The following is a 27,171-nucleotide window of genomic DNA, read 5'->3' as shown; positions in this document are numbered from 1 at the left end:
TTGAAAATTTTTTACATTAACCAAAAATACGACAGAGATGCTTATGGGAAGATAATTCCTTTTAGCTGGAGATTAAGCTCCACGTTGTGAGCTTTTTAATTTTCTTTCTTTAGTGGTGGGTTGGGACCCAACTGTGCAGTCGCTAAAGCTCATCACAGTCCTGTTGCCAGGTGAGTTAACTCTGTGAAATCTGTATGTTTTCCCCTTGTACCTACCTAATGAAAGCCAAATTAAATCCTTTTTTTTTTTTAAGGGCGGGGTACGCGGGCCCCTCACTGTTGTGGCCTCTCCCATTGTGGAGCACAGGCTCCGGACGCGCAGGCTCAGTGGCCATGGCTCACGGTCCCAGCCGCTCCGTGGCATGTGGGATCTTCCTGGACTGGGGCATGAACCCGTGTCCCCTGCATCAGCAGGCAGACTCTCAACCACTGCGCCACCAGGGAAGCCCTAAATCCATTTTTAATCAAGGAGATGAATGACAGTTTTTTTTAAAGAAAAAACCCCCCACAAGGCCCCAAAGTACTGGATACAATAAAAAGTGAAGTTTTTATTTGCATATGTGCCGTTAGGCATGGCTTTAATGTCAGGCAAATGGGAGGTGCTGTTAAAGTAGTATTTGGAAATATGCCATCCCAGGGACATGAAGAAGAGTGCTTTTCTCTCTGCCCTTCTTTCATAGTTTGTGTAGCCTGAGTGTTTCTAGCACCTTGCATAGGTACACAGTACATTGTAGGATAGTAGGTGCCCAGAGATACCTGAACGAATGGAGGGATGGTTCTGAGCAGGGCCTTCTTTCTCTCTTGTTGCCCCCTCCCTCCAGCCTCTCAGTCTGCTTATTTGTTCATTTCTTCATTCATTCAACATACATTTATTCCTCCTGGGCTGCTGTGAGGGCCACTGGTAAGGAATGGGATGAAGGGAAGTTTCCAGTGAGTTCAGGCTGAGAGCCATGGCCAGTGCTCTTCTTCCTCTTCAACACATTTTATCCCTTATTTTGGGACGTCGGTTTCACCATCATCCTACTCCTGAGAATTGCTTTCTTCCACCTGCTTTGGTGGAAGGAAATGGCTTCTCTTAGGGCAGAGGGAGTAGGGATGAAGACTCTTCAGCTCAGTGGCTATCCCCAGAGTATGTCTCCATGGGCTGTGAGGGGTGGGGCTGTAGCGGGCGCCACGTTTGCTTTGCCTGGGATTTGATTCCCATAATCATAGATTTGGCTTTGGCTTCTGGGGTCACAGGGCATTGGGACCTCTAGAGGACTCACTCAAGGCACCAAACCTTCTCTGCAGCCCACATTTCAGCTTGCTATTGTTATTGAATGGGTTCCCTGAGTGATACTCTTCATCTGAGGAAGAAAGTGGCTTCTATTGAGAGCCTTTCAGAGGGCTCAGAAGACTGGGTTTGGGTTATTCCAGAAACCCTGGGCTGAGAAAATAACAGATTCATTAAAGCTGTGCCCTCTGCTTCCTCATTGTGCTGGTCAGCTTGGGTTGCCCTCACCTGAGAGGTGGTGGCTGGGGGTGGGGGTGAGCAATTTGGGCAGGTGAACATGGAGGAAAATAGATGAAATCGACAGTAGTTGGTGATGGGCAGGGGGTTAGAAGGGAAGTGGGGGAAAGGAGAGGGAGTGTTGAGGAGAGCTTCCGGGTTTCTGGCTTGTGCAGTAAGGCTAGGCGACTCTAGAGGAGGATCAGTAGAGTAGCTTTGGACTTGTTGAGTGTGAAACATACAGAGGAGAGTAGAGCACGGCATATCTATCCTTCGGGGAGATTGTGCCTAGAATCTCAGGCTGTTTTCCTGTTCAAATTACCCACTTGGGTTTTAGGCCACTGTGAGGGATAATACAGTACAAATCCAGATTCTATTTACAAACTAACTCCTTCTATTAATAGATATTGAGAATTTGCAAGAACTGACAAACTATTGAACTGCAAGGCAAAGGAGTGAGTTCATAAGCAGAATTCACAAACAGTGGTGACCCTCTTATCTTAGCAGGCTTCTTTTTCCTCTCTCCAGTCTCCCTTTCATGTGGGGCAGTTCTGAAAAGGACAGAGATTGCAAAGGTTTGTTAAGAAAGTGCAATGAGCTATGTGTTTGGAACCCATCTGACCCATCTGGCAAAGTGGGTTCTTGCGTATCATGATGCCACTCCCCCGTAAACCCTTTGCTCCAGCATTGTTGAAATAAATACATGTTTCAAGTTTCATGCCTCCAGGCCTTCAAAAAGCAGTCTTGCCTCTGCTTGGGATGCTTTTCTCATTGTCTTTGGTTAATTCCTTTTCCTCTTCCAAGAAGTCCTCTCTGACCCCTATCTCCTGATGGAGATATCTGTGCTTTCCTGCCATGGAGCCTCCTAGCCATCTGTGTCAGGGCTCTTTCAACCCAGTGCTTACTATAACTACTGATTTACTTATCGATTTACATTGCCTGTCTAGAAGCTCCTGGACAACAGGACCCCTCTTTACTTAGTCTTTGTATCCCCAGCACCTGGCACATGTCTGGGATGTAGCAGGTCTCAATAAACATGTGCTGAAGGGTGAATAATCTGCTACTTGGATGTGTTGGAGGTGGTGGTAACTGGATATATGTTCCCTAGTAGGTGGTAAGGGTTTATTCATCTTTTCATAGTGAACAAGTTTTTGCTTTTTTGTAGCTTTCCTGTATGGGAAAGTGAACAAGGTCTTTGCAAAAATATTTTTCCGAATTGGCGTGGCTGTTGAGTGCTCATCTGGGGTTGAAATGATTTTGGCATGGGTGTGAAACTGCAGGTAGTAAGTGAGCAGTGTGTCTGGGCACTGGGCATAATGCTCTTGTGTTTTCTGGTTGCTTTCCATATTTTCATAAGTTGCAACCCAAACATCCAGCTTCTCTGAAGCCAGGGCTTGTGCCTGGTTGTTCATGGGAGTGGTTGCCTTTTACCGTGAGAGGATGTAATATTAACCAAGCTTCTTCTACAGTGTTTTCTGTTGGCATTAGCAGGGGCTGCAGTGGCTGTTTTAAGGAGAGCTGCCACAAAAGGAATCCCCGAACAGTGAGAGACAGGATAGAATAATTGGAAAGAATTACCTCCTATTTTATGTCAGGCCAGGCCCTTTGGCAAAATAGAAGGTGTAGGGAAGGTGCTGAGTGACAGAAATAAAAATGCGATACCAACTGAGAGGTAAAGGGATAGTTTTGTAAGGAAACCAGAAAGAACTGGGACCCCTGCTATAAGGGTGAGGCAAGGGAGGGCCACTTGGCATCTGTTACACCCTTGGTGCCCTTAAAATGATACTGTCTTACTCATGACCCAGTGGGGTTGGGTTCAGAGCATCTGCTGCCCAAAGTGTGGGTTCCAAATGCTTATTGATCCTCGGCTGAATGTGCTCTACTTGGAGGCTGATTGTGAGACTGATTGTTTCTAGCAAATGTTTACCTGGGCAGGTAGCTGGCATGTTATCCTCTTTCAGCAAATCTGGTGCTATGAGAAGCTAGCTGGTAAGTCATCTTCATGGAGCCTACTGTGGCAGGAGAGACTTCCTGGGGTCCCACTGGCATCCCCATCACAAGGTCACTCACTGGAACCTAGAGTCCCTTTGCAGGCTCCAGTCCAGGATACTGCTGTTGGCTGAGCTGTACTGTACCCCTGTCAGTTGCAGGCTGATGACTCCTGGCAGGCTGGGATTTGGTTGGTGGCATTTTGCAGAGCCCTCTGACCCTACCTGCTGTCATGAATCCTGTTGTATCCCCCTTGTACACATGCTTCAGTGTCTCATGATATACTACTCTTAAGAAGAACAGATGCCAGATGGGAAAAGTATCTCTCTTGGGTTTATGTGTGCTTTAAAAAAAAAAAAAAACATTAAAAAAATTGTAGCCTGGTTTGGCAATTTTCCAGGCTCAGGATGTGTTTGTCATGTTCTTGTTGTCCTATGGAGACCAGCAGAGCTGTGAAGAGAAACCACCTCCTTAGGAGACTCCAGAAGAAAACTGGGCCCTCCTGGCACTTCCTCAGGGATTTGGGCCCTTTCCCTTCCACAGCCTGCCAAGGTCAGGGCCTGGGAATGCTCCCCAGGGCAGTGTGCTCTGTGCCAGTGTCCAAGGATCTTAAGGAATTTAATTAAGCAACTAATAGAGTAGGGGATGTTTAGTGTTAAAGTGTAATTTTGTTGACATTAAACATAGTTATTTAAATATCAGCTAGTTAGTGCTTTTTAATATTGCTTCTTGAACTCAAGTTTGGTTACTGCAGTTGACGTAGATACTTGACAAACCCAAGTTCATTGTGGAGGCATGGGGCACAGTTGAACATGGACTCGGAGGAGAGGAAGAGAGAACACATAATTTACAGCTGCTGAAATAATTCAGCCCTTTCCCTTGCTGACTGCTCTCCTTCTCTGTACTGCTGATGCAGTGAATTTTTAATGGGGTGGGCTCTTGCTGTGCCAATCAGGGTTGGGATGAGGCCTTTTTGATTGTTGGGAATAAACTCTAAGGTTGGCAGGAACACTTTAAATTTGAAACTAATGCCACATTCCCCTTTAATCCCAGCATAGGATCTGAGCTTTGGGGTATGCTTTGGTATGAGGGCTGCATCTTGTGTGAAAGCAGGCACTGAACTGTGGACATTATTGATTAGGTGATGAGGGAAAGTGGGGAGATGAGAGTCTAGGGCTAGGGTTCAGCTTACAGAGCTGCAGACAAACTGAGCTGCTCTAAAACAGAGAAGATGCCTCTATGGAGTGGTTGGTGAGCCTTCAGAAGGTCTTCCTGCCTGAAAAATCTTCTCTGCACACCTGCCAGGGTGTCAGTATTATGGATTAAGGTGTTCATCTGCTCACCTGGTAATCTCTCCACCTACCCATTCATTTACTTATTTATCTGCCATACTTTTATAGAGGGCCTGCTGTGTCCTAGACCCTGCACTAGTTAGGGATGGAGTAGTGGATGAGGAAGGAGTCTTTCCCCTCAGGGAGTTCACATTTATAGTACAATTTGGTGGGTTTTATGATAGTTGCACAGAGAGTTATGGGAGTACATGAAGGACCAACAAAATACTGCAAATCAAACCGAGCAGGATATAAAAATGATCATCTGACCAAGTTGGACTTAACCCGGGAATGCAAGGGTGGTTTCACATTAGAAAATCTGCATATAAAATTTGCTACTTTAGTAGGTTAAAGGGAAAACTATATGATCATCTTAGAGTAGGGAAAACGTGATAAAATTTAACATCCATTCATGATAAAACCTCTTAGCTGTTTAGAAATAGAAAGGCACTTCTTTACCTTGACAGACTATCTACCAGAGAAACTACAGAAAACATCATTTTTTTTCTTAAATTTTTAAAAAGAGAACAATATAATTAATGTACCCATGTGCCCATTATCCGGTTTCAGCAATTACCAACTCGTGGGCAATCTTATATTTTTTTAGTATGCTAAAATATAGATAGCATAAAATTTGCCATTTTAACCATTTTAAATGTACAGTTCAGTGGTATTAATTACATTCACAATGCTTTGCAACCATTACCACTATCTACTTCTAAAACTTTTTCGTCAGCTCAAACAGAAACCATGAACCTATTAAGGAATAACTTCCCATTACCTACCCCCTCCCTGCAGGTGACCTCTAATCTACGTTTGTCTCTATGAATTTGCCTATTTTAGATATTTAATGTAAGTGGAATTATATAATATTTGTCCTTTTGTGTCTGGCTTATTTTACTTAGCCAGAAAATTCACATTATTTCGTAATGTTTTCAAGGTTCATCTATGCTGCAGCATGCATCAGAACTTCATTCATTTTTATGACTGAATAATATTTCATTGTGTATACCACTTAAAAAATCTATTTAAAAATATTTATTCATCTATTGATACTTAGGTTATTTCCTCTTTTGTCTGCTGTGAACATTCACATGCTGGTATCTGTTTGAGTCACTGTTTTCAGATATTTGGATATATACCTAGGGGTGGAAGTGTTGGGTCATATGACAATTTTATGTTTAGCTTTTGAAGAATTGTCAGACTTTTCCACAGTGGCTGTACCACTTACATTTCCAGTGGCAATGTACTAATTTTCCACATCTTTGCCAACACTCGTTATTTTCATTAAAAAAAAATTATAGTCGTCCTCATAGGTGTCAAATGGTATCGAACTGTGGCTTTGATTTGCATTTCCACAATTATCAGTGATACTGAGCATCATTTTATGTGCTTATTGGCCATTTGCATATCTTCTTTGGAGAAATACCTATTCAAGTTCTTTGCCCATTTTTAAATTGGGTTGCTTGTCTTGTTGTTGAGTTGTAGTTGTTGTTATGTATTCTGGATGGTAAACCCTTATTAGATATGTGATTTGCAAACATTTTCTCCCATTCTGTGGGTTGTCTTTTCATTCTCTTGCTAATGAGAGGCACAAAAGTTTTAAAAAATTTTTTTAAATTTATTTTTTTTATTGAAGTATAGTTGATTTATAATGTGTTAATTTCTGCTATGTAGCAAAGTGATTCAGTTTTATATATATATATACACACACATTTGTTTTTATATTCTTTTCCATTATGGTTCATCACAGGATATTGAATATAGTTTCCTGTGCTATACAGTAGCACCTTGTTGTTTAAAAAAGTTTTTAAATTTTGATGAAGTGCAGTTTATCTATTTTTTTCTTTTATCACTTGTGGTTTTGTGTCATATTTAAGAAACTGTTGCCCTATCCAAGGTTATGAAGTTTGGCCCGTACGTTTTCTTCCAAGAATGTTATAGTTTTAGCTGTTAAATTTAGATCTTTGCTCCATTTTTAGTCAATGGCACCCTTGTTAAAAATCAATTGATGTAATGATATAAGAGGGTATGTTTATCCTTATGTCGATATAAGAGTATATATTTATCTTTATGTGAGTTTTGTGTAGTTTTGATTATTGTAGCTTTGTGGTAAGGTTTTGAAATCAGGATGTGTGAATCCTCCAACTTTGTTGTTCTTCAGGATTATTTTGGGTAGGGTACCTTAAAATTCCATATGAATTTTAGGATTAGTTTTTTCATTTCTGCAAAAAATGCTTTTGTGATTTTGACAGAGAATATGTTGAATCTGTATATTGCTTTGGGTAGTATTGTCATCTTAATGAAATTAAGTCTTCTAGTTCAGGAACCCAGAACATCTTTCTATTTATTTAGGTCTTCTTTAATTTCTTTTAGTAATGTGTTGTAGCTTCCAGTGTATAAGTCTTTTGGTTAAAGGCTTTCTTCTTTGATTAAATTTATTCCTAAGTATTTTATTCTTTTTGATGCTATTTTATTTATTTATTTATTTATTTTTTAAAATTTATTTTTGGCCACGTTGGGTCTTTGTTGCTGTGTGCGGGCTTTCTCTAGTTTCAGTGAGCTGGGGCTACTCTTTGTCGCGGTGTGCGGTCTTCTCACTGTAGTGGCTTCTTGTTGCAGAGCACAGGTTCTAGGCACACAGGCTTCAGTAGTTGCAGCATGCGGGCTCAGTAGTTGTGGCACACAGGCCCTAGAGCACATGGATTTCAGTAGTTGCGGTGTGTGGGCTCAGTAGTTGTGGCATGCAGGCTCTACGGTATGTGGGCTTCAGTAGTTGTGGTGCGTGGGCTCAGTAGTTGTGGCTCACGGGCTCTAGAGTGCAGGCTCAGTAGTTGTGCCACATGGGCTTAGCTGCTCCATGGCATGTGGGCTCTTCCCAGGCCAGGGATCGAATCTGTGTCCCCTGCATTGGCAGGTGGATTCTTAACCACTGTACCATGAGGGAAGCCCTGATACTATTTTAAATGGAATTATTTTCTTAATTTTCTTTCTGGATTGCTAGTTGTTAGTGTATAGAAATGCAACTGATTTGAGTTTTGATTTTGTACCTGCAGCTTTTGTACCTGCTGAATTTATTAGCTCTAATAGTTTTTGTTTGTAGATTCTTCAGGGTTTTCTTTGTATAAGATCAAGTCACCTTCAAACAGATAGTTTTGCTTCTTCCTTTCTAATACGGATGCCTTTTATTTCTTTTTCTTGCCTAATTGCTTTGGCTAGAACATCCAGTATTATGTTGAATCTAAGTGACAAAAGCAGGCATCCTTGTGTTATTCCTGATCTTAGAGGAAAAACTTTTAGTCTTTCATCATTGAGTATGATGTTAGCTGTTGGTTCTTCATATATGACCTTAATTATGTTAAGGAAGTTCTTTTCTATCCCTGGTTTATTGAATGTTTTTATCACGAAACGATGTTGGATTTTGTCAACTGCCTTTTCTATGTCAATTGAGATGATCATGTGTTTTTTTTCCTTCACTCTACCAATGTAATGTATTAAATGGATTAATTTTCATATGATGAACCGCCCTTGTATTCCTAGGATAAATGCCATTTGATCATGTTGTATAATCCTTTTGATATGCCGCTGAATTTGCCTTGCTAGTATTTTGTTGAGGATTTTTGCATGTATATTCATAAGGGTACTGGTCTGTAGATTTCTTGTAGTGTCCTTGTCTTGCTTTGGTGTCAGGGTAATTCTGGTCTCACAGAATGAATTAAGAAGTGTTCCCTTCTTTTTTTGGAAATTTTAGAAGGATTGGTATCTGCTACCTTTCTTAATAGGCACATTGCTGGGTAGTAGGCCATGGGCTGTGTGGTGTGGGGGTACCTATTTGGAGCTCTGGCATCTTTTTTTTTTTTTTTTTTTGGTCTCTTCACCTCCATCTTGGCTAACTGTCTTGGCAGCCAGGCATACTGGTGATGCAGACTGGAAGTCTTCTGGTAAAAAGGTCAACTTGATAAGTTGGATTTTAAGACTGCAGCTATTTCCTTGTGCTCTCTCTTTCCGTGATAGATAGATGGTCTTGCTGAGCAAGGTCTCTGTGATCCCAGGCACCAGAACGAATTAGCAGATAAGGGAGGGCTTTCCTGGTGGTGCAGTGGTTGGGAATCCACCTGCCATTGCTGAGGACATGGGTCTGAGCCCTGGTCCAGGAAGGTCCCACATGCCATGGAGCAACTGGGCCCGTATGCCACAACTAGTGAGCCTGTGCTCTAGAGCCTGTGAGGCACAACTACTGATCCCATGTGCCACAAATACTGAAACCTACATGCCTAGAGCCCATGCTCAGCAGCAAGAGAAGCCACCGCAATGAGAAGCCTGCACACAGCAACAAAGAGTAGCCTCTGCTCACTGCAACTAGAGAAAGCCCATGTGCAGCAACAAAGACCCAACACAGCCAAAAATAAATAAATAAAATAAATAAACTTATTAAAAAAAAGTAGATAAGGGAACAGGTTCTGTGTTGAAAATAATGATTAAGTATTTTCTCATATATCTAACATTTTAGGAAGAAAGACTTCATTGAGCATAGCTTTCCATAATTCTAATAACTTAATGTCTGATCACAGAGATGGCTACGCACACTTTTTTTTCAAAGTACTAATATTTCATATACATGTGCCATTATGTTCTTCATTCAACAGTATTTTATGTATCTGTTTTCATGTTTCACTATAGTTCATATTTTCACTGACATTATTTTACATTGTGTATTCCACGTGACCCCCTTTTAGATTATTAATTTTATTCAACTAACAGATATTTTTTGAGCGTCTGCTACAGTGCTAGGCAATGAGGATACAGCAGTGGTTTAGGTGGACATTGTCCCTGCCCTTGCGGAGCTCCCAGTCAGATGGGTTGTAGTTGTTATAGGCCCATGAAATGGAATTTCACTGACCATGTAACACAGCCTTGGAGAGGATGAGGAGGTTGTGTAGTCTCTAGCCCTGGCTCCTATTGCTGCTTGCTTTTTTAAAAAAATTTAATTTATTTATTTTTGGCTGCATTGGGTCTTCGTTGCTGTGCGTGGGCTTTCTCTAGTTGGGATGAGCGGGGTCTACTCTTCGTTGTGGTGCATGGGCTTCTCATTGCAGTGGCTTCTTGTTGCGTGCAGAGCACAGGCTCTAGGTGCATGGGCTTCAGTAGTTGTGGCATGCAGGCTCAGTAGTTGTGGCTTGCGGGCTCTAGAGCACAGGCTCAGTAGTTGTGGCACATGGGCTTAGTTGCTCCGTGGCATGTGGGATCTTCCCGGACCAGGGCTCGACCCCACGTCCCCTGCATTGGCAGGCGGATTCTTAACCACTGCGCTACCAAGGAAGCTCCTACTGCTGCTTCTAAAAAGCAGGCGAGGCTTTGTCAGGACAGTGGCAGTTCTGCTTGTGACTGGGCTCTTAGCAAAGCCCAGGATGGGGAGCCCTGGGACCATTGCAGAGTCAGCTCTGAAATGGGGCTGCTGCAGCAGGGAGGACCGCTGTTTCCTAGGCAATACTCTGCTTAATATTTTTAGTGCGTGGTCACCGGCAGAACTAAATGTGGTTTCTGATACCAAATTGGTAATAAATGTAGACATATTTAGAGTCAGAAACAATGCATTTAAAATCCTCTCCTCCTTAATTGTCTTGCCAAGTGCTGAGTTTAGGTTTCTTTGTTTCTTGGCTACCTACTCAGCCTCCCACAATCTCTCAGAGAAGGCGCCCAGATTTTCTCTGGGTGTTAGGTGGGATTCTGAAAACCGTGAGTTATGGCTCCCTGAGCTGTGTTGAGAAGCATCTGATTTTTGTGTTTCTGCCCACGTATGTAAATGTGTACACTTTAAAATTTATCCTCCTTTCAAGTTTTTAAGGATCTGGAATTATGAATAGTCTTGGACTCTCAGGTGTGTTAAAAATAAAATATGTTGTTTCAGTTGCTGACTTACCTCGAAGACATAGTCAATGCCAACATGGTAGTCGTGAGTTCAGTGATTGGTGATCCGTACTTGTGCTGCCGCTAAGGTTTTCTGTAGGTAAATGCTATTTTCTTGGGGTTCCTCAGTTAGTTTCAGGATCACCCTAATTGTTGCCCATCTCATCATTTCTAAGTTATAATTTGTGTCTCAAGTTGTCCAGAACAGTATCTATTTTCTCACGGCATATTCCTTAACAGCACTTTCTTCTTAATTGTACTGTCTGAGACTCAGATATGGAAAACCATGCTACTCACTGATGGTCAACAGGACATAAAACACCTGCGGACAGTGATGGTATCTTTTGTATGTTGTGTTATACAGTATGGTTCCCAGTGTGCTCAGGGGACCTGAGGTACCTGTTTCTAGAGTGTGAATGCTGAATTCTTGTAATCCAGAGTACCAGAGTGGCTGGCACAGAATAAGGATTGGTGTGCTTACTGATTTGCAGATAGTCCACTTGGAGCTATGGACTAGAAGTCATACCTTCTTCCCTATCCTACTATAGTCCCACTATGAGGCCCTGACCTTTGCTGGAAGTTTGGACACAGGGGAAAAAAAAGATGAACTCTGATCCCTCTCCAGCCCCAGACTGTGGTTTGTAGATGAGTGTATGAAGGTCCTGGTATTCTTGGGGAGCAGGCTATAAAGAAAGCCCATCATGCTTACTGTTAGGAGATATAGTTATTAGTTTAAAAGGAGAGGGAAGGAGGTGGCCCTGGAGCTCTTACTCCCTAGATAGCAACTGACCCTTTCTAGGGTGGTCCAAGCAGTCTAAGTCTGCTGAATTTGCCTCTGCTGCTCTTGCCTTCCCTATTCTCTCTTAGAGATATGAGAGCAGCAGGAGGAATATGAAGACAGGCCTGAATCACCAGGAAGCTGGGCTCTGAAGTGGCTGTTCTTAGTCAACTCTCCGGTGGGCACTGATGCAGAGCCAGCCAATATCGCTTAAAGGTTTCAATGGAAATGCCTCTGTAGCCACCTAGAGTGTAGTCCAGGTGTGTGGGCAGATTTGCAGCTCAGGGAAGCTGGGTTCCAAGGAGAGACTTGATTATCAGAACAGAAGACATTTCTATATGGGGGTGAAGCCTTACTGCTTTTGTTTATCCTGTCCTTTGCTCAGAATTTTCTCTAACAGTAGTTGTTAGTGAGAGCTACAAGCTTCTTGAGCCCTTGGTTTGTGTCAAGCATTGTGCTTTATGCTTCATGTCATCTCATTTAATGCTAACACCCATCCTACAAAATAGTTACTATTAAGTCCCTTTTTAGATGAAGGAATTGAAACTTGGAGAGAGGTTAGGTGGCTAGCCCTAAGTCCCACAACTAATTGGGGAGACCTGGGTGGAAATCCAGGTCTGGAGTGGAGATGGAGTTGAGTAGAGTTTTTGGTAACCTTGGCTGCTGTCATGAGACACAGGCTGATCACTCTAAGGACCTCATGCAGTGTTGGGGAGCAAGTATAAGGAGTAGATTTCCTTGCCCACTCCCTGCTAGAAACGTGCAGTCTGGAGCCTAGTGGAAAATACACTGACCACGGCTGGTATATTTCTCTACTTTGCCTGGTTGCTTGCTGGTGTGCTTAGGCAAGCCCCATTCACCCTTTTGGGCTCTATTTTCTTCATGTGCCATGTAGAAATAATCCTGTCCTATATATTTCATGCGTGGGGAATAGGATCATAGACTAGTTGTAAATGAGCTTGGATATCATCTTGGCCAACTTTTACCCAATATAGTTCTCTCCTCCTCTCTTGCTAAGTTCTTTCCAGACAGTTGGGTATGTATGAGGGGAGTGCTTTGTGCTGGACTCCGTGAGGGAGAGCAAGGATGCTTTTGCTTCTTGTACAGCTGGGGAGCCTGAGTTACGGGAGGTTAAGAGGTCAAGTCACAGAGGGTGCCAGTGAACTGGTTGCAATCTGAGGCAAGGGCCTTCTTCTTCTTGAATATCTGTGTCTCTACTGTGGGCTGGGCTGTGCGAAGGACATTCAGTAATCAAAATGTGTGTGCATGCGTGTGTACATGCGTGTGTGTGTATGATGTGCAGAAATATAGATGTGGTAGAAGTGGCTCTCTCCGCAAGAGGGCTCCAGTAGGCTTATTAAAAAATTTCTCTCCTGACACAAAATGTGTGCCTTTTTATTCACGTTGTTGCAAAACAAATAAAATGAATGGCTGATTTCATAGACCACTCGAAAGGCAGCATGGTCTGTAGAAAGAGCATGGGTTCTGGGGCCAGAATGGCTTTGATTCCTGACTCTACTACTCTCTGACTGTGTGAACTTGGGCAAATTACTTAACCTCTCTGAATTTTAGTCCCCTCATGGGCAAAATAAGCAGCATATTAGAACCCCATCACAGGGTTGTGGTGAAGAGTAAATGAGCTTAGAACTTTGCTTGGAACATAGAAAGTGCTCTATAAATATTGACTATAATTATTATTATACAGAATTTATTTTCTTCTGGGCTGCCCAAATACTGCATTTTAATACTAGGGAATCGGGTGTCATGGGGATATTTATCTTTATCCCTCGGTCCAAGTGCTATAATTATGATTATTACAGCTCTACAGAGTGTAAGGACTAAAGCTTCAGAGTGGTCTGAGGCATGGCTGAGAGCTCAGAGAAGGTGGAGTTGTGTGTCTGATGGGAGTTTGTTCTTGGAGACTTTGTCTCCTTGCCTCCTTTCTCTACTGATGTGACTGTGTCCATCACTATCCTGAGGATGTGTGTGTTGAGGGGTAGCTCTACTCCATCAAGGGAACCTACCATATGGCATCGGAGAATCTCTCTATATGACCACCAGGGTCAGTATTTTCTCAGTTATCATTATGACTCTAGGGGAAAGGTTGAAAAAATTGGATTTAGAGAAGTGGCCCCAAATCTCCAAACTTCAGTGGACCTACTCATCTTTTCCAGGTGTTCTACCCTTGTGCCTCTATTTCTTCACAAGTGTGCCCTCTTTTGAAGGGCCCTCCAGCTTCCTTGTTGCCAAATCCAGTGGCTTTTCTCATCCTCGTTCTGACTCACCTCTTGATTTTGTTGAACCCACAACTTGATTTTCTCAGGATTCCCTCCTCTCTTGACCTGTGTAATTCTGCACTATTCTTAATGTTCTTCATCTTGGTCCCTGGATTGCTCCTCTTTCTTTCTTTCTTTTTTTAAAAAATTATTTATTTATTTATTGGCTGCGTTGGGTCTTAGTTGTGGCACGCAGGCTCATTAGTTGCAGTGCGCAGGTTCTCTAGTTGTGGCATGTGGGCTTCAGAGCACCTGGGCTCTGTAGTTGTGGCATGCAGGCTCAGTTGCCCTGCAGCATATGGCATCTTAGTTCCCCCACCAGGGATTGAACCGGCATCTGCTAAATTTCAAGACGGATTCTCAACCACTGAATCACCAGGGAAGTCCCATCCTCTTTCTTTTCCTAACGTACAGTCATGGTTTGAAAACTCTTCTTGGCCCATTGTTCCTTTCTCTTTAAGTTTTCTCTGTAATACAGGAAATCTGTTATTGCTTTGGTTGTCACCTCTGGGTGATGGCACCAAAATTCTTCTTCTGCCCTAGTCCTCTCTACCTCTTTGTCTTCAACAGGCATGAAGTTGCCAGAGCCTTCCTGGATGCAGTGACAAGCCCATACCTGAAGGCATTGAACTGTTTTTTCTGTGTGTAGGTATCAAGTGCCTGCCGTGTCTTTTGGATTGTTAGCAGTCCAAATGAAGACTAAGTCTTAAGCTGCCTTCTAGCATTCAGATTCTTTGAAGGCTGGAGCTGAATAGGATAGGTCTGGAGAGGGCCAGGCTGGGCTCCCGTTTATTCAGTCACTCTACTTGTCACCTGATTTCTTTTAGAGGGAGCACTGTCTTTTGTCTCCAAGATTGCAGCTTTTTGTTAACATGCTTAGCTACCTTTTAAAAAATTTTTTTTAATTGAAATACAGTTGATTTACAATGTTGTATTAGTTTCAAATGTACAGCAGAGTGATTCAGTTATACATATCTATCTATTCTTCTTCAGATTCCTTTCCATTATAGGTTATTACAAGATATTGAGTGTATTTCCCTGTGCTATACAGTAGGTCCTTGTTGGTTATCTATTTTATATTTAGTAGTGACTTAGCTACCTTCTTGAAGATCTGTTCTCTTCTCTTCTGGGGTAGGGATGGGATTGGCCATGTCCCCCACATTTTGGAGTAGAGTATTAAGGAGGGGTCAGGAATGCCCACTTCCTATTTCATCCCATCCTGTGTTGCCTTCCTTCCAGAGCTCCAGTCCCAGCTGGGCCTGTGGAGACCTTCTTGGCTCCATGTGCTCTCTGGCAGGGCCAGCACCTGTCTCTGTGTTGCCACTGGAAAGGCCTCACTTGGGCTCTCCCTTGCAGGCTGTACAAGCGGATTTAGGCCTGGTCAGGCAGAGGCTTGGATCCACTGTGAACTTTTTACCCTCCAGTAGCCTCACCTCATCACTTTCCTTTTAGGGTGCCTTGGGTTTGTTGAGAGCAGTCCCCATTTGCATGGCCTTAGGCATGACTTCAGTATTTGGGGCACACACTGTTGCCATTACACAAATGGTCAGTGGCTTAAGGATGTTCCAGGTCCAGCCTCCCAGCCAGTTAGGGCTAGACTGGGGTTAGAAGCCACATTTCTTTTGCAGTTCAAAGCCTCTTTTTATTTAATTGCTGTCTACCTCCTGATTTTGTTTATGTCTTATGGGGGAAAAAGCCTGTTTGCCTGACCTCTTCAAACTTACTTCTCTTGTCCTTCAAATTATTCTTTAAAAATCCATTTCTCTTCCTAAGCCTTTGCACATTGTTTTTCCTTGTCAGGACTATCCTATCAGTGTTCTCTTTGCATTGTTTTTTCAGATTCATATTTGTCTGCCCAAATTAGGCAGTGAGCTTCTATTTGTGTAGAGGTGAGTGACTCTGTGTGTGTGCGTGTGTGTGTGTGTGTGTGTGTGTGTGTGTGTATGAGTTTGTGTAGCACATAAATAGTAATGAATGTGTTTGTGGGAAGAGTTCATCCTCTAACTGTCAGTTTGTAAAGCAGAAGACTGTCTTATAGCTCTTTCTGCAAGTGGAAGTTCTACACGATGGTGACCTGGCTCTCTGGACACTAATATGCTGGGAAAAGCACTGAATGGGCTGGGTCTGCCTCGGTGCTCAGCAGAAAACTGGCTGGAGTCTCTCCATTTTTAGCTGTGGGGGTCCTCCTCTAACATCTGTTTCCTTCACCTCCTGAAAGCAGATAACCAGCAAAAGACTTTGGTCCTAAAATTTGAGATGTGGGGTCAGCTAGAGGGTATGCAGATCCTGCAGGAGTCAGGGAGCTCTGGAGAGTGTTTCTAGGGTACCTGGCCTGGCTCTGACTGCCTGTGGGTCCAGGGGGAAGTCCTCATCCCCCATCTAATGATGGTGTGATAACTAGGTGCCAGGTGCTGTACCGTGTACTTTCCACTCATTGTTTTATTTAATCCTCCCTAATACTCTTTGAAGTAGGAGCTCTTATTATGCCCATTTTATAGATGAAGAAACTGAGGCCTAGCGAAGTGTGTGTCCAAGATCACATAGCTAGAAATTGGCAGAGCGAAGACTTGGCCTTAGATGTGTCTGAATCTAAATTCATGTACTGTACTTTCAACCCAATGTTTTAAATCTCTTTTCTTTAATTTCCTTCTTATAAGATGGAAGTAGAAATTCTTTCCCTTTGCCTTTTTCCAAAAGATTTGGGGAAACAAATACATGGATATACACTGTAGGTTAAGAACATGAGCATTTTATAAGATAGGAGTTCCAAGCGTTCCCAGTCAGGCTGCTGAGGTGGGTCTCCCTGCCCAGAACACTTGTGATGTTTACCTGTTCCCCCTGTGCTCTGGCCCTGAGACTGGAGAGCAGCCACTGTCCATGGGACCTACCAGCATGTCAGAAGCTTTAGGAGGTCCAGCAGTTCCACTCCTCCTTCCTCTGTTGGCTTCCTGCCATCCTCATGCCATTCTTTTGCGTTCCTGCCTTAAAAGAAGATAAAAGTTACAGGAAGATATCTTATTTACATATGACCCAGTCCCCTCCTAGAGTCCTGTCTGAATTGAGAGGAGAATATAAGGCACCAGGGAGGCAAGGGCTAGTGAGTCCAAGGGCCTTCTCCCACCTGTGCCCCAAGCATCTGCTCCAGGCTGGCAATACAGATTGCTGAGAGCATCCAACCTCTATTTAAGTAGAAGTACAGACTACACGTGGCCAGTTTTGATAGAAAAATGGGCATCTCAAGTACCTTATTATCTATGTTGTCTCAAAGCCCAAGGATACTTAAGGAAAGAGTTACTGGTGGAACACTGAAATGCATTCCCCTTTCCTGGACTGAGTGATGGTATTGTAAGTCAGAAGAAGGCCATAAATGAAAAGATGTAGTTCTGTCTTCTTTTGAGAGCCCAGGATGATGGGAAGGTTTGTTATCCAGGGTGTACAGGAGCAGGTGATCAGGTGAACTCAGGGTTAGTGGGTGGCAAGTAATTTGGGGAGGGCACTAACCTCAGGCCAAGTGCCAAACTATGCCTCAGTGGGATTCCATGACTTTGGCTTTACTTATGTCAGGGTCTGACATAGGCTGCTGCTGCTGCCTATGTCCCTGCTTGTGATGGTGGACCATCCTGGCAGAACCAAACTGTGGGCCACTTCTCCTTTCCCTCTTTCTCCCTTCCCCCCAGCTTCAGTGTAAAGCCTAAGGGAAAACGTGCCTGCTTGCTCTCCATCGCCACTTCTTGAATAAGGACAAAGCCCAGTGACATAGTTACAGGCCAGGCCTTATGAGGACAGAGGACAGCATTACCCATGCCTGCGTGCTGCAGAGTTTGCACTTGTTCTCTGGGTACCCTTGCAATGCCTGGGAAACTGTCTCACACCTTTCTCCCAGCCTCACTGCTCCTAGGCCTCTCCCCAGGCACTGCTCCCACCACCATGTTCTCTCTCTATCTCTGATTCATGGGAAAATACATGGAGCCAATGAATAGGTCAGATGTGCAGTCCACATGGAATTATTGGGGGTGGGGGAGATGAAGGATCCATTTGCGAATCGACCTGTCATCCTTAGTATTGTCAGAAAATGCTTCTGAGGGCGTTAGTGTGTGTGCAGGTGATGGAGGTGGCAAGGAGCCCTGTGGGAGCTGCCGTTTCTCTCACCTGGCCTGCCATCCCACTCCAGGAGGTGGGTATGCTGTTAGTGCATCAGCTGCCCCCAACCCCTTCTTCCTCAGTCCCTTCTAGGCCTCCTCCTCCTGCTCATTTGTTGTCTTTGCCCTTGATTTCATTCTCATTTATCTGTTCCTTCTCATTTCCCCCCCACACCCCAGCATCAGTTCCCGGTGTTTATCCCTGGCTGTAAGAAGGAAGCGTCTAGCTCTCTCTGTGTGTGTATATGCATATACACATGAACGGTCTCATGTAGGGGAAGGGAAGTCTGTGGCTTTTGGATAATCCTTTTCTCTCTTAATGTATGTTGTCCTGATAATGCTGTGAGTCCCCTAATTCCATTTTTTGTTCTCCTTTTCCCCACAGCCAAGGATGCAAGAATAAAAGAGGTATGGGACATTATGGGAAGCTCTAGGGCTGTGTCCTCTTGGGACCCATCTCCCTGGGCCTTTCTTGACTTCTCATTCTTTTTTTTTTTTTTTCTGCTGTACGCGGGCCTCTCACTGTTGTGGCCTCTCCCGTTGTGGAGCACAGGCTCCGGACACGAAGGCCCAGCGGCCATGGCTCACGGGCCCAGCCGCTCTGCGGCATGTAGGATCTTCCCAGACCGGGGCACGAACCCGTGTCCCCTGCATTGGCAGGCGGACTCTCAACCACTGCGCCACCAGGGAAGCCCGACTTCTCATTCTTGATGTGGCAGCTTCTGTCCCATGTTCATCCTCACCGAGCCTTGCACTCCCACTCCTTTGCACACCCAGACATGGCCAGGCACCTGTCCAGAACCTAGTGCTGTGCTATGGACTGAGTCCATGTCTTTCAGTGTGATTGGTGCCCCAAGGAGCCAGGTTGCTGGGGAAAGCTCATGTGGCACTCAGCCGTTCCATTTTGTCTACAAAAAAAGAGGGGAGAAACTGGCAGAAAGCAAAGGCTTTTGCTGCTGGGTGAGTATAGCATCTATTTTTAGCTCCCAAGCCTTTGCTTTTCCATTTGGCTGTGCTTTTTTAGCACAGTGCCGGTCCAGCAGGGCTGTTTTCCTTCATGGCTCCAGATGTCCTTAGGGAAAGTTTCCGTCTGCCCCCGAGAAGCTGTGGGCTGGTCACCGGGTAATAACTTCTTATAGTGGGTTCAGGCAGGGCTTTGGGTTCCACTGCAATCTTGTCACAGGACCAATTTATTGCGGTGGAACATGGAGGAGTGTGGCAGGAACAGGAAAGAGAAAAGGTAAAACCCCATGCTCTCCAGAGGTGTTTCCCTTATAATTAATTCATTTAAGACTCTTTTGAGTAAACTGCCTAATGAGGTGTATTGGGGCTGAGTGACCAACACGAAAACCTTTTATAAGGGTCTGGGCTGATACTGACAGGTTCTGAATTTTTCTAAGGTGTTTTTCTTTTTTGCTTTTTTAATTTGTTATTTTTTTTCTTTCTGCCTTTCTTTCTGAGGTCATTTGCCAGTTTGGATTAAGTTCTTTTCACTTCCACTCTAGTTTACTGACCAAAATGTTTTTACTACTCCAGTTTGCCTGTTCTAGATACTTCACTTAAGTAGAATCATACAGTATCTATCCTTTGGTATCTAGCTTATTTCACTTGGCATAATGTTTTTAAGGTTCATTCATGTTGAAGCATGTATCAGAATTTCATTCTTTTTATGGGTGAATAATATTCCATTGTATGTACCACATTTGAAAAAAAAATCATCTGTTAATGAATCCTTAAGTTGTTCCACTTTTTTGGCTCTTGTCAATAATGATGCTGTGAACATTCACCTGGAAGTATCTGTTTGAGTCAATGTTTTCAGAACTTTTGGGTGGAATATATACCTAGGGATGGAATTGCTGGATTATATATATATAGTCGTTCTATGTTTAACTTTTTGAGGAACTGCCAAACTGTCCCACAGCAGCCGCACCATTTTACAGTCCCACCAGCAATGTACTAGGGTTTTAGTTTCTCTACATCCTTGTTAACATTTGTTACTTTCTGTTTTTTTTGTTTTTTTTTTTAAATTATAGCCATAGTAGTGGATGTAAAATGGTACAGTATCTCATTGTGGCTTTGGTTTGCATTTCCTTAGTGATTAATGATGTTGAGAATCCTTTAATGTCCCTGTTGGCATATGTATATCTTCTTTGGAGAAATGTCTATTCAAGTCTTTGGCCTGTTTTAATTTAGCTTGCTTGTTTTTTTTTTGTTGAGTTGTAGGTGTTGTTTATATATTCTGGAAACTAAACCCTTAATATAGATGATCTAGAAATATTCTTCTAATTTTTTGAGTTGTCTTTTCACTCTCTTAATAATGTCCTTTGAGGCACAAAATTTTTTAATTTTGAAGGAGTTCCATTTATTTATTTTTTCTTTTATCGTCCGTGCTTTGGGTATAATATTTAAGAAAATATTGCCAAATCTAAGGTTTGAAGATTTTCCCTATGTTTCTTCTAAGAATTTTAACTCTTTAATTTACATCTTTGATCCATTTTGAGTTAATTTTTTTTTTTTTGTAGTATGTGGGCTTCTCACTGTTGTGGCCTCTTCCATTGCGGAGCACAGGCTCCGGACGCACAGGCTCAGCAGCCATGGCTCACGGGCCCAGCCGCTCTGTGGCGTGTGGGATCCTCCTGGACCGAGGCACAAACCCCGGTCAGCAGGCGGACTCTCAACCACTGTGCCACCAGGGAAGCCCCGAGTTAATTTTAATATATTACGTAAGGGAAGGGTCCACTTCATTCTTTTGCATGTGGAAATCCAGTTGATCCAGAACAGTTTGTTGGAGAGACTGTCCTTTCCCCATTGAATTGTCTTGGTACCATTGCTGAAAATCAATTGATCATATATGTAATTTTTTCTGGACTCTCAATTCTATTCCATTGGTCTGTATGTCTGTCCTTATGCCAATACCACAGTGTTTTGATTACTGTAGCTTTGTAGTAAGTTTTGAAATCAGGAAGTGTGAGTCCTCCAACTTTGTTCTTCTTTTTCAGTGTTTTTATGTTCTGGGTCCCTTGAAATTCCATATGTATTTTAGGATGGGTTTCTCCATTTCTGTAAAAAATCACCTTTTTTTTGGCCATGCTCTGGCTTGTGGGATCTTAATTCCCTGACCAGGGATTGAACCTGGGCCACTTTAATGAAAGTGCCAAGTCCTAACCACTGGACTGCCAGGGAATTCCCCAATTCCCCACCACTGAGATTTTGTTAGGGATTGTATTGAATCTGCATATTGCTCTAGGTAGTATTGTTGTCTTAACATTATTAAGCCTCCAATCTGTGAACATGGAATATCCTTTTATCCTTGTGTTATTTAAATTTTAACAGCTACTAGGGCCTGCACTTTGGTGTGTTTGACAGTCTGAAAAGTGATGTAAAAGGCTTTATGGCTTGGGAATATTGAACTTTGCTGTTTTAGAGGGTGCTGATGGTATCTGTCTTCAGGTATAACAGTGGATATGGTTTAGAAGTGAATGGTTATAAAGGCTCATATGAATTTGGGCCCATGTCTGTTCACACACAAATCATTTGGTTAGTTTCCTTCTCTCTTCACCATAGCCGATACCACCCTGTGCAACCTGATAACAACCCGGATAATGAAGAAGGAAGGGACCAGGGCTATTATAACTCATGCAAAGGTCCTGGTTTACTGTACAGTTTTAACCAAGGCATATCTCCCCATATGGGGGAATGGAGGCTTACTCCAGGTTGATCTACCTTTGGGGTAGAAGACCTGTGATACCTCTATTCAGGAAATGTCTGACATCATCTGAAATGTTTGACATCTGTCAAAAAAGGTGACATCATGGGAATCACTATGCTGGGGCAGGGGGAGAGGTGTCAAGCACCAGCTTCCTGTTGACCTTCTATTTTCTGTGTTTACATTCCTCAGGCCCCTAACTATGCCTCACCAGGGCCTGCTCCTATTTAGGATGGCTTCTCTGGGCATGCTGCTGGGCATGCTGATGACCTCCTGCTTCACCTTCTGCCTCAGTCATAAGAACTCGGTAAGTGCCTTACTGCAATAGAGGGATCTTTTTTGTGTCCAAGAAAGCCTCTGTGCCACCAGGGCTGCTGTGGGAGTTTCTTATAGGAATGTGACCAGTGCTGGGTCACGGAGTATGTGTACTTCTTCCCCCATCCCTTAGTCCTCTGGCCTCTGTTTAAAGCTTACGACACAGTTTCTCTTTGGCGAAAAGATGATGATGATGATAATGATATAATAACAATGATGATAATATGATAAGCTTGCTATGTACCAAGCATTGTATTATGTGCTTTATATGTATTCTTATTTAATCCCCTCAACAACCCTATGAAGTAGACAACTACAATTATTATCCTCATTTGACAAGGAGGAGATTAAGTCTCAGAGATATTAAGTAACTTGGCCAACATTATAAAGCTAGTTTGTGGCAGAGCTGGGAAGGTCAGGATTCTCCCCAAGGGGCTGGGCGCCTGTGTGGTGAGCACCAAGTAAGACTGCTTCTTTGTCTATTCCGCTCATCCATGTGCATTCTCAGTCTGTCCGTAGCTCTGTATCCTCTTTCCCTCTGTCCTTTTCTCCACGTTCTTTACACCCTCCTTTTCATTAACCCAGACCTCATTGCTGAGGGTTTCTGTCCTTGCCAAAGGCAGGGGCAGAATGCCTGAGAAGGCCCTGAGCTTGGCCTGGCTGCAGGGTGTCCTGGCCCCATTTCCCTGGCCTGCCCCACCAACAGCCTGCCCTTGATCTACTCCCAATGCCCTCTCTTTCCTCTCCCTTGAGATGCCCTGTCAGCTCTCTCACAGTTTCACCCTCCCCTGGCCACCTTCTCCAACCCCAGGGGTCCCACTTAAATGTTGGGTAAAGTGCTGGAGGCTTTGGAGCCGGAGGGCCTTGAAGTGCAAATGACAATTGTGATGAATTTAATCCAGCTCAGCTGAGGTTCACCTCTGGCTCATGGCAAGCTTCCACCTTCTCTCTGAAGTCATTTGTTTTCTCTCCGCCTTTCTCCCCACTTTGTAGAGCAGGAGAGAATGTACAGTTAGGAGTCACGAATCCTTTTGAGCTTTTAATGTTCTTTGACTAAGATCTTGTTGCTGCCGTTTTTTGGCCTCCTCTTCAAGGAGAATGAGACTGGGATCTCATTGGCCCCTGAGGGTGGGACTGGCCATGGCATGAAGTTGGGGCTGTTTCTGGCATAGCCTGGCCCAGAAAAGCACCCAAGTGTCTCGAGGGCTCAGGGCTGTGTCCCCTCCAGCCTGCAGCTCATGAGGATCTGGGTGCTCCCCATTATGAGCTTTAGCAGATGCACAATTAACAAAAGCGTGCTGATGAATTTACTTAAGGACTGTGTGTTAGTAAGTCTCTTTTGGATAATAGTCCAACCAAATAGATGAGCTTTCAGAGCCATAATTATTCTGGCCCATTTATATTAGCTCTTTTGAGTCTAATCTCAGAAAAATGTTAATACTGACTTTCATCAGCAAAAGCTGCTTTTATCCTTATGTCTGTTCCTAAGCTGTATCCATTTGTCATAATCTTTCATCATGTGCTAAGTACAAGTAGGAGTTGAAGCATCTTTTCTCTCATACCATAAAAATTGCTGCCCCGATGGCATTTAAAATCCAAATTATGCAGCCAGCCACCTTCACAACAGTGAAAATGGGTGGTGGGGGAGGTGGGAGTGGTCATGATCCTTTGTTCAGAGACTGGAGTCCAGGCAAATGCTCCTAGTGACCTGGAATTGTCCTCCTCAAAGGCATTTGTACAGGTTAATGGCCACCCAGCAAAGGCTAGCTGTGTGTATCAGGGTATGATCTGGAGCCAGCCTGCCTTCCTGGCTCCTGCTATGGCATCTCCCTGGGATGCCACATCTTAGGATCAGTGCGAATGCTAAAGGGATGTGGTTGTGTGGTATACTGGCCTTCAAGAGGTGGTGGATGATGAGGGAGGTAGTGGAACCCAGTGGAAGGAGCACAGAGCCTTGGTAAACTCCCTTTTGCCTCCTACTTTGGCAATTTGACCATTTCTTTTTTTTTTTTTTTTTTACTTTGACCATTTCTGAGCTTTGTTTCCTTATGTGTAAAACAGGGTTGGTACCTCCCTCTTAAATTTTAGTGTAGATTAAATGTGATTGTATATATAAAGCACCTAGCATTGGCACTGGCACAATATGGCTAATGGATGGTCAGTAAATGTCAGCTGTTATTTTTTAGTAAGGGTTGGCTGCTTCCGTTGTTTAATTTAGGACTCTGTCAGCCAGGCTCCTATCCCAAAATGTTGCCTTCTCAGTCTGTCTCTGTCACAGCATCTATCCACCTACCTTGAGAGATTCATTCATTCTCTTGGATTTTGAAGGCTTTGGTCTTTAAGAATCTCTTACTCAGTTACAATTATAAGGAAGTGTGACATGGTAAGCTTTTGTCAGCTAAAACCTTAGCTGGGATTTCTTGCCACTTAAGAGGAAATTGTTATTTAGAGTAATGATGGCAGAGAGAAGAGAGGATTCAGCATGGAAGGGAGCTCGGAGAAGCCAACTGAGAGGTCACCAGAGCATGAGATTTACTTCAGAGCTGACCAAGGGCTGGCTGGCCTCCCTCACCTCTTGGTCTTTGTCTCCTGTTCAGGACACTGCTGGAGCAGAGAGAGGGTCGTCCCTTTCTCTGGGATGGTATTTCTTTAAACACAGTCCTTAAAGGGAAGGAGGATGTGCTGATAAATGTGCTGGGGTGATTTTATTGACCCTGCTTCCTTCCCTCAGCATCCCAGGGCACAACCGTTAGAACACATGACTAAGAACAGAAACATAGAAGTGAGTCAGAATTCATGCATGCACTTTGGAGCCAGGCAGTCCTGGACTTCAATCTCTGCTCTTCTTTTCTCAGCAGTGTGGTTTTGCACAGGCCCTGTATGTATAAAATGGGAATAAAAGTATGTGCTTCATAGATGAAACTTGGATGAGTTGTGAGGCATGGAAGCCACTTCAGACCAGTTCTGGGAATATGGGTAAGGGCTTAATAAATGGTACCTATGTTACAATTACAACCTCATCTCCATGATGCTGCTTTTCCTGAAAACCTTTTCTGCACTTCCACCTTTGAAGTGATTGTCCAGCTTGTAGTATGTTTGTGTGACTGAACCTCCCTCAGTGCTTGCCAAAGTCATTCAGAGCCAGATTTGGTGAACAGGGTGAGCTGACCAGACAGGGGAACACCAAATTTATATCACCTCTACTAAAAACAGGTGATCTGTAAAATAATGGCAGATTGTGAGTGTGAGTGTGTGAGTGTGTGTGTGTGTGTGTGTGTGTAGCTTAAAATATGGTTCAAAGATGAAACCAAGTGGAAGCTTAAAAAACATTTTGAGTAGTGATGGGATTGTTGCAGAAAGCATTTGGCTTTCCTAGGGCTTGAAGCATGTCTCAGTGGTTCATATCTTGTTGTAATCCTCCTTCTTGAACCTACTTTATTTATCTCATTAAAGATCTAGAAAAAGAGACTTTCTCAGCCCCTACTCATCAGAATGAACACCAGCCTTGCCTGGATTGGGCTTTCTGCCATATTCTCATCATCACCATTACCCTTGCCTCTTTCTGCTTCTCTTGATGTTGAGGATTTGGTTACTTGATTACAACTGTACGTGCCAGGAGTTAACTGGCTAATAGATACACTAAAGCAAGAGTTGTAATGTAAAGCTTAGAGATGTTTAGTTTGGCCCTCTTAGTGTTCTAAAAGTAAGAAAATGTCGCATAAAAATCTGGATTTTTGTTTCTCATCAAGTTGAATGCCTTCGTGGCAGTGGTAGAGCAGCTGAGTAGCAGCTGTGTTTCTTAGTCAAGGCAGGAGGACTCCAGTTTTCACAGTCCCACCACTCCTGGTTGTTTTTACACCTGGCACACAGCACTCATTTACATCCATCCCTGCTTGGCCTCTGGAGGCATTTAGTCCACATACTTCTGAGGTAAATCTTATTAACGGTCTTCTAGTCCCATGGTCTCGTGTACGGTGCTTTTGGCAGAGACTGACCAGCATGGCTGGGCCCTGGAGTCCATAGGCTGCAGATACTTAGTGGACAAAGTGGTCTTGTGGTCTTTGTTCTGGAGTGTGGGGCTAGTTCCTGGCTTCCAGCAAACTCTTTGGACTTGCCTCCAAAAGACATCCAAAAGACATACCTACTTGTAGGAGGAAGGCCTTCTTTTGTTCCTTTGTTGCATGATTACAAACTAAGCCCTGGGCTAGGCAAGGGGTATACAGTGGTGAAAGAGACTGACACAGTGCCTGGTGAAAGAGACTGACACAGTGCCTGCCCTCAGGAAACTCAGTTGTTGAAAGTTTGATGTCCGTGCCCTTAGAATGCACGGAGCTTCCTGCCAGTCTGTCTTCTCTTTAGTCTCACACACATCTACTCTCTGTTCCTTGTTTTCTTTTCTTTTTTTTTTTGCCGTACGTGGGCCTCTCACCGCTGTGGCCTCTCCCGCCGCAGAGCACAGGCTCCGGATGCGCAGGCCCAGTGGCCATGACCCATGGGCCCAGCTGCTCTGCGGCATGTGGGATCCTCCCGGACCGGGGCACGAACCCGCGTCCCCTGCATTGGCAGGCGGACTCTCAACCACTGCGCCACCAGGGAAGCCCCCTTGTTTTCTTTTGAGCTCAGATTTGTGCTGGGGCACATTGAAAGGGATACATTGTTACCTCCCATGTAGGATTAGAATTGTTCAGGAGACCAAAATGAGATCTACACAAAGTACCTAGCACAGGTTTGGGTTCATAGGAAGAATCCATGAAAAATACTCTTATTACGGGAAAAATTGGGAGGTGGAGGAAAAGTGATGGCTGGGGAGGTGGAAGGGCTGAAATAATCTCCCAGTGTTCTAGTGTGTGTTCCTCTTTGCCCTCCCAAATGTAATTTTCCAGAGCTCTGGAACCCTCTGGTTCCAGTTTCCTGAGGCCTTACTGCTTTTATGCACGAACAGGTTTAAAAATGGGACAGGAAGGATTGGAGGCTGGGAAGGAACAAGATGAATAATACTTTGTATTTATGTTACATCTCTGTCTCTTGAGCTCAAAGTGCTCTACACCATCTCATTAACCCTCCATGCTCTCCATGGGGTGGAAGGAAATAGGTTTTAGGAAGAGGTTTCCAACCCGGGCATCTTCCTCCTTCAGCCCAGCTGGACTTGCACCTTCCCACTTGTACCCCTTCTTCCATGGATTGGAATGCACTAAGAGGTCGTTTACGCTCCATAGGTACCCTGGGTAATGAAGGTACCCAC

General features: G+C 43.8%; 1 protein-coding gene across 5 annotated transcripts in view; it reads left to right on the top strand.

Annotated features, from left to right (window-relative positions):
* Nucleotides 1-27,171, top strand: part of SIL1 (SIL1 nucleotide exchange factor) — a 296,914-nt gene that overhangs the window by 90,897 nt on the left and 178,846 nt on the right. For 4 of the 5 annotated variants that reach the window (XM_060296274.1, XM_030869480.2, XM_070045202.1 and 1 more), the window contains one exon: nucleotides 21,807-21,921. In XM_060296274.1, the coding sequence (XP_060152257.1) occupies nucleotides 21,807-21,921 (115 nt within the window). Of the gene's footprint in view, nucleotides 1-19,020; nucleotides 19,149-21,806; nucleotides 21,922-27,171 lie in introns of those variants that run through there. The other variant, XM_060296273.2, reaches the window with a different exon arrangement.

Source organism: Globicephala melas, chromosome 3, assembly GCF_963455315.2.
Source record: "Globicephala melas chromosome 3, mGloMel1.2, whole genome shotgun sequence".
Classification (NCBI taxonomy): Eukaryota; Metazoa; Chordata; class Mammalia; order Artiodactyla; family Delphinidae; genus Globicephala; species Globicephala melas.
This window is presented reverse-complemented; position numbering and strand designations above follow the sequence as displayed.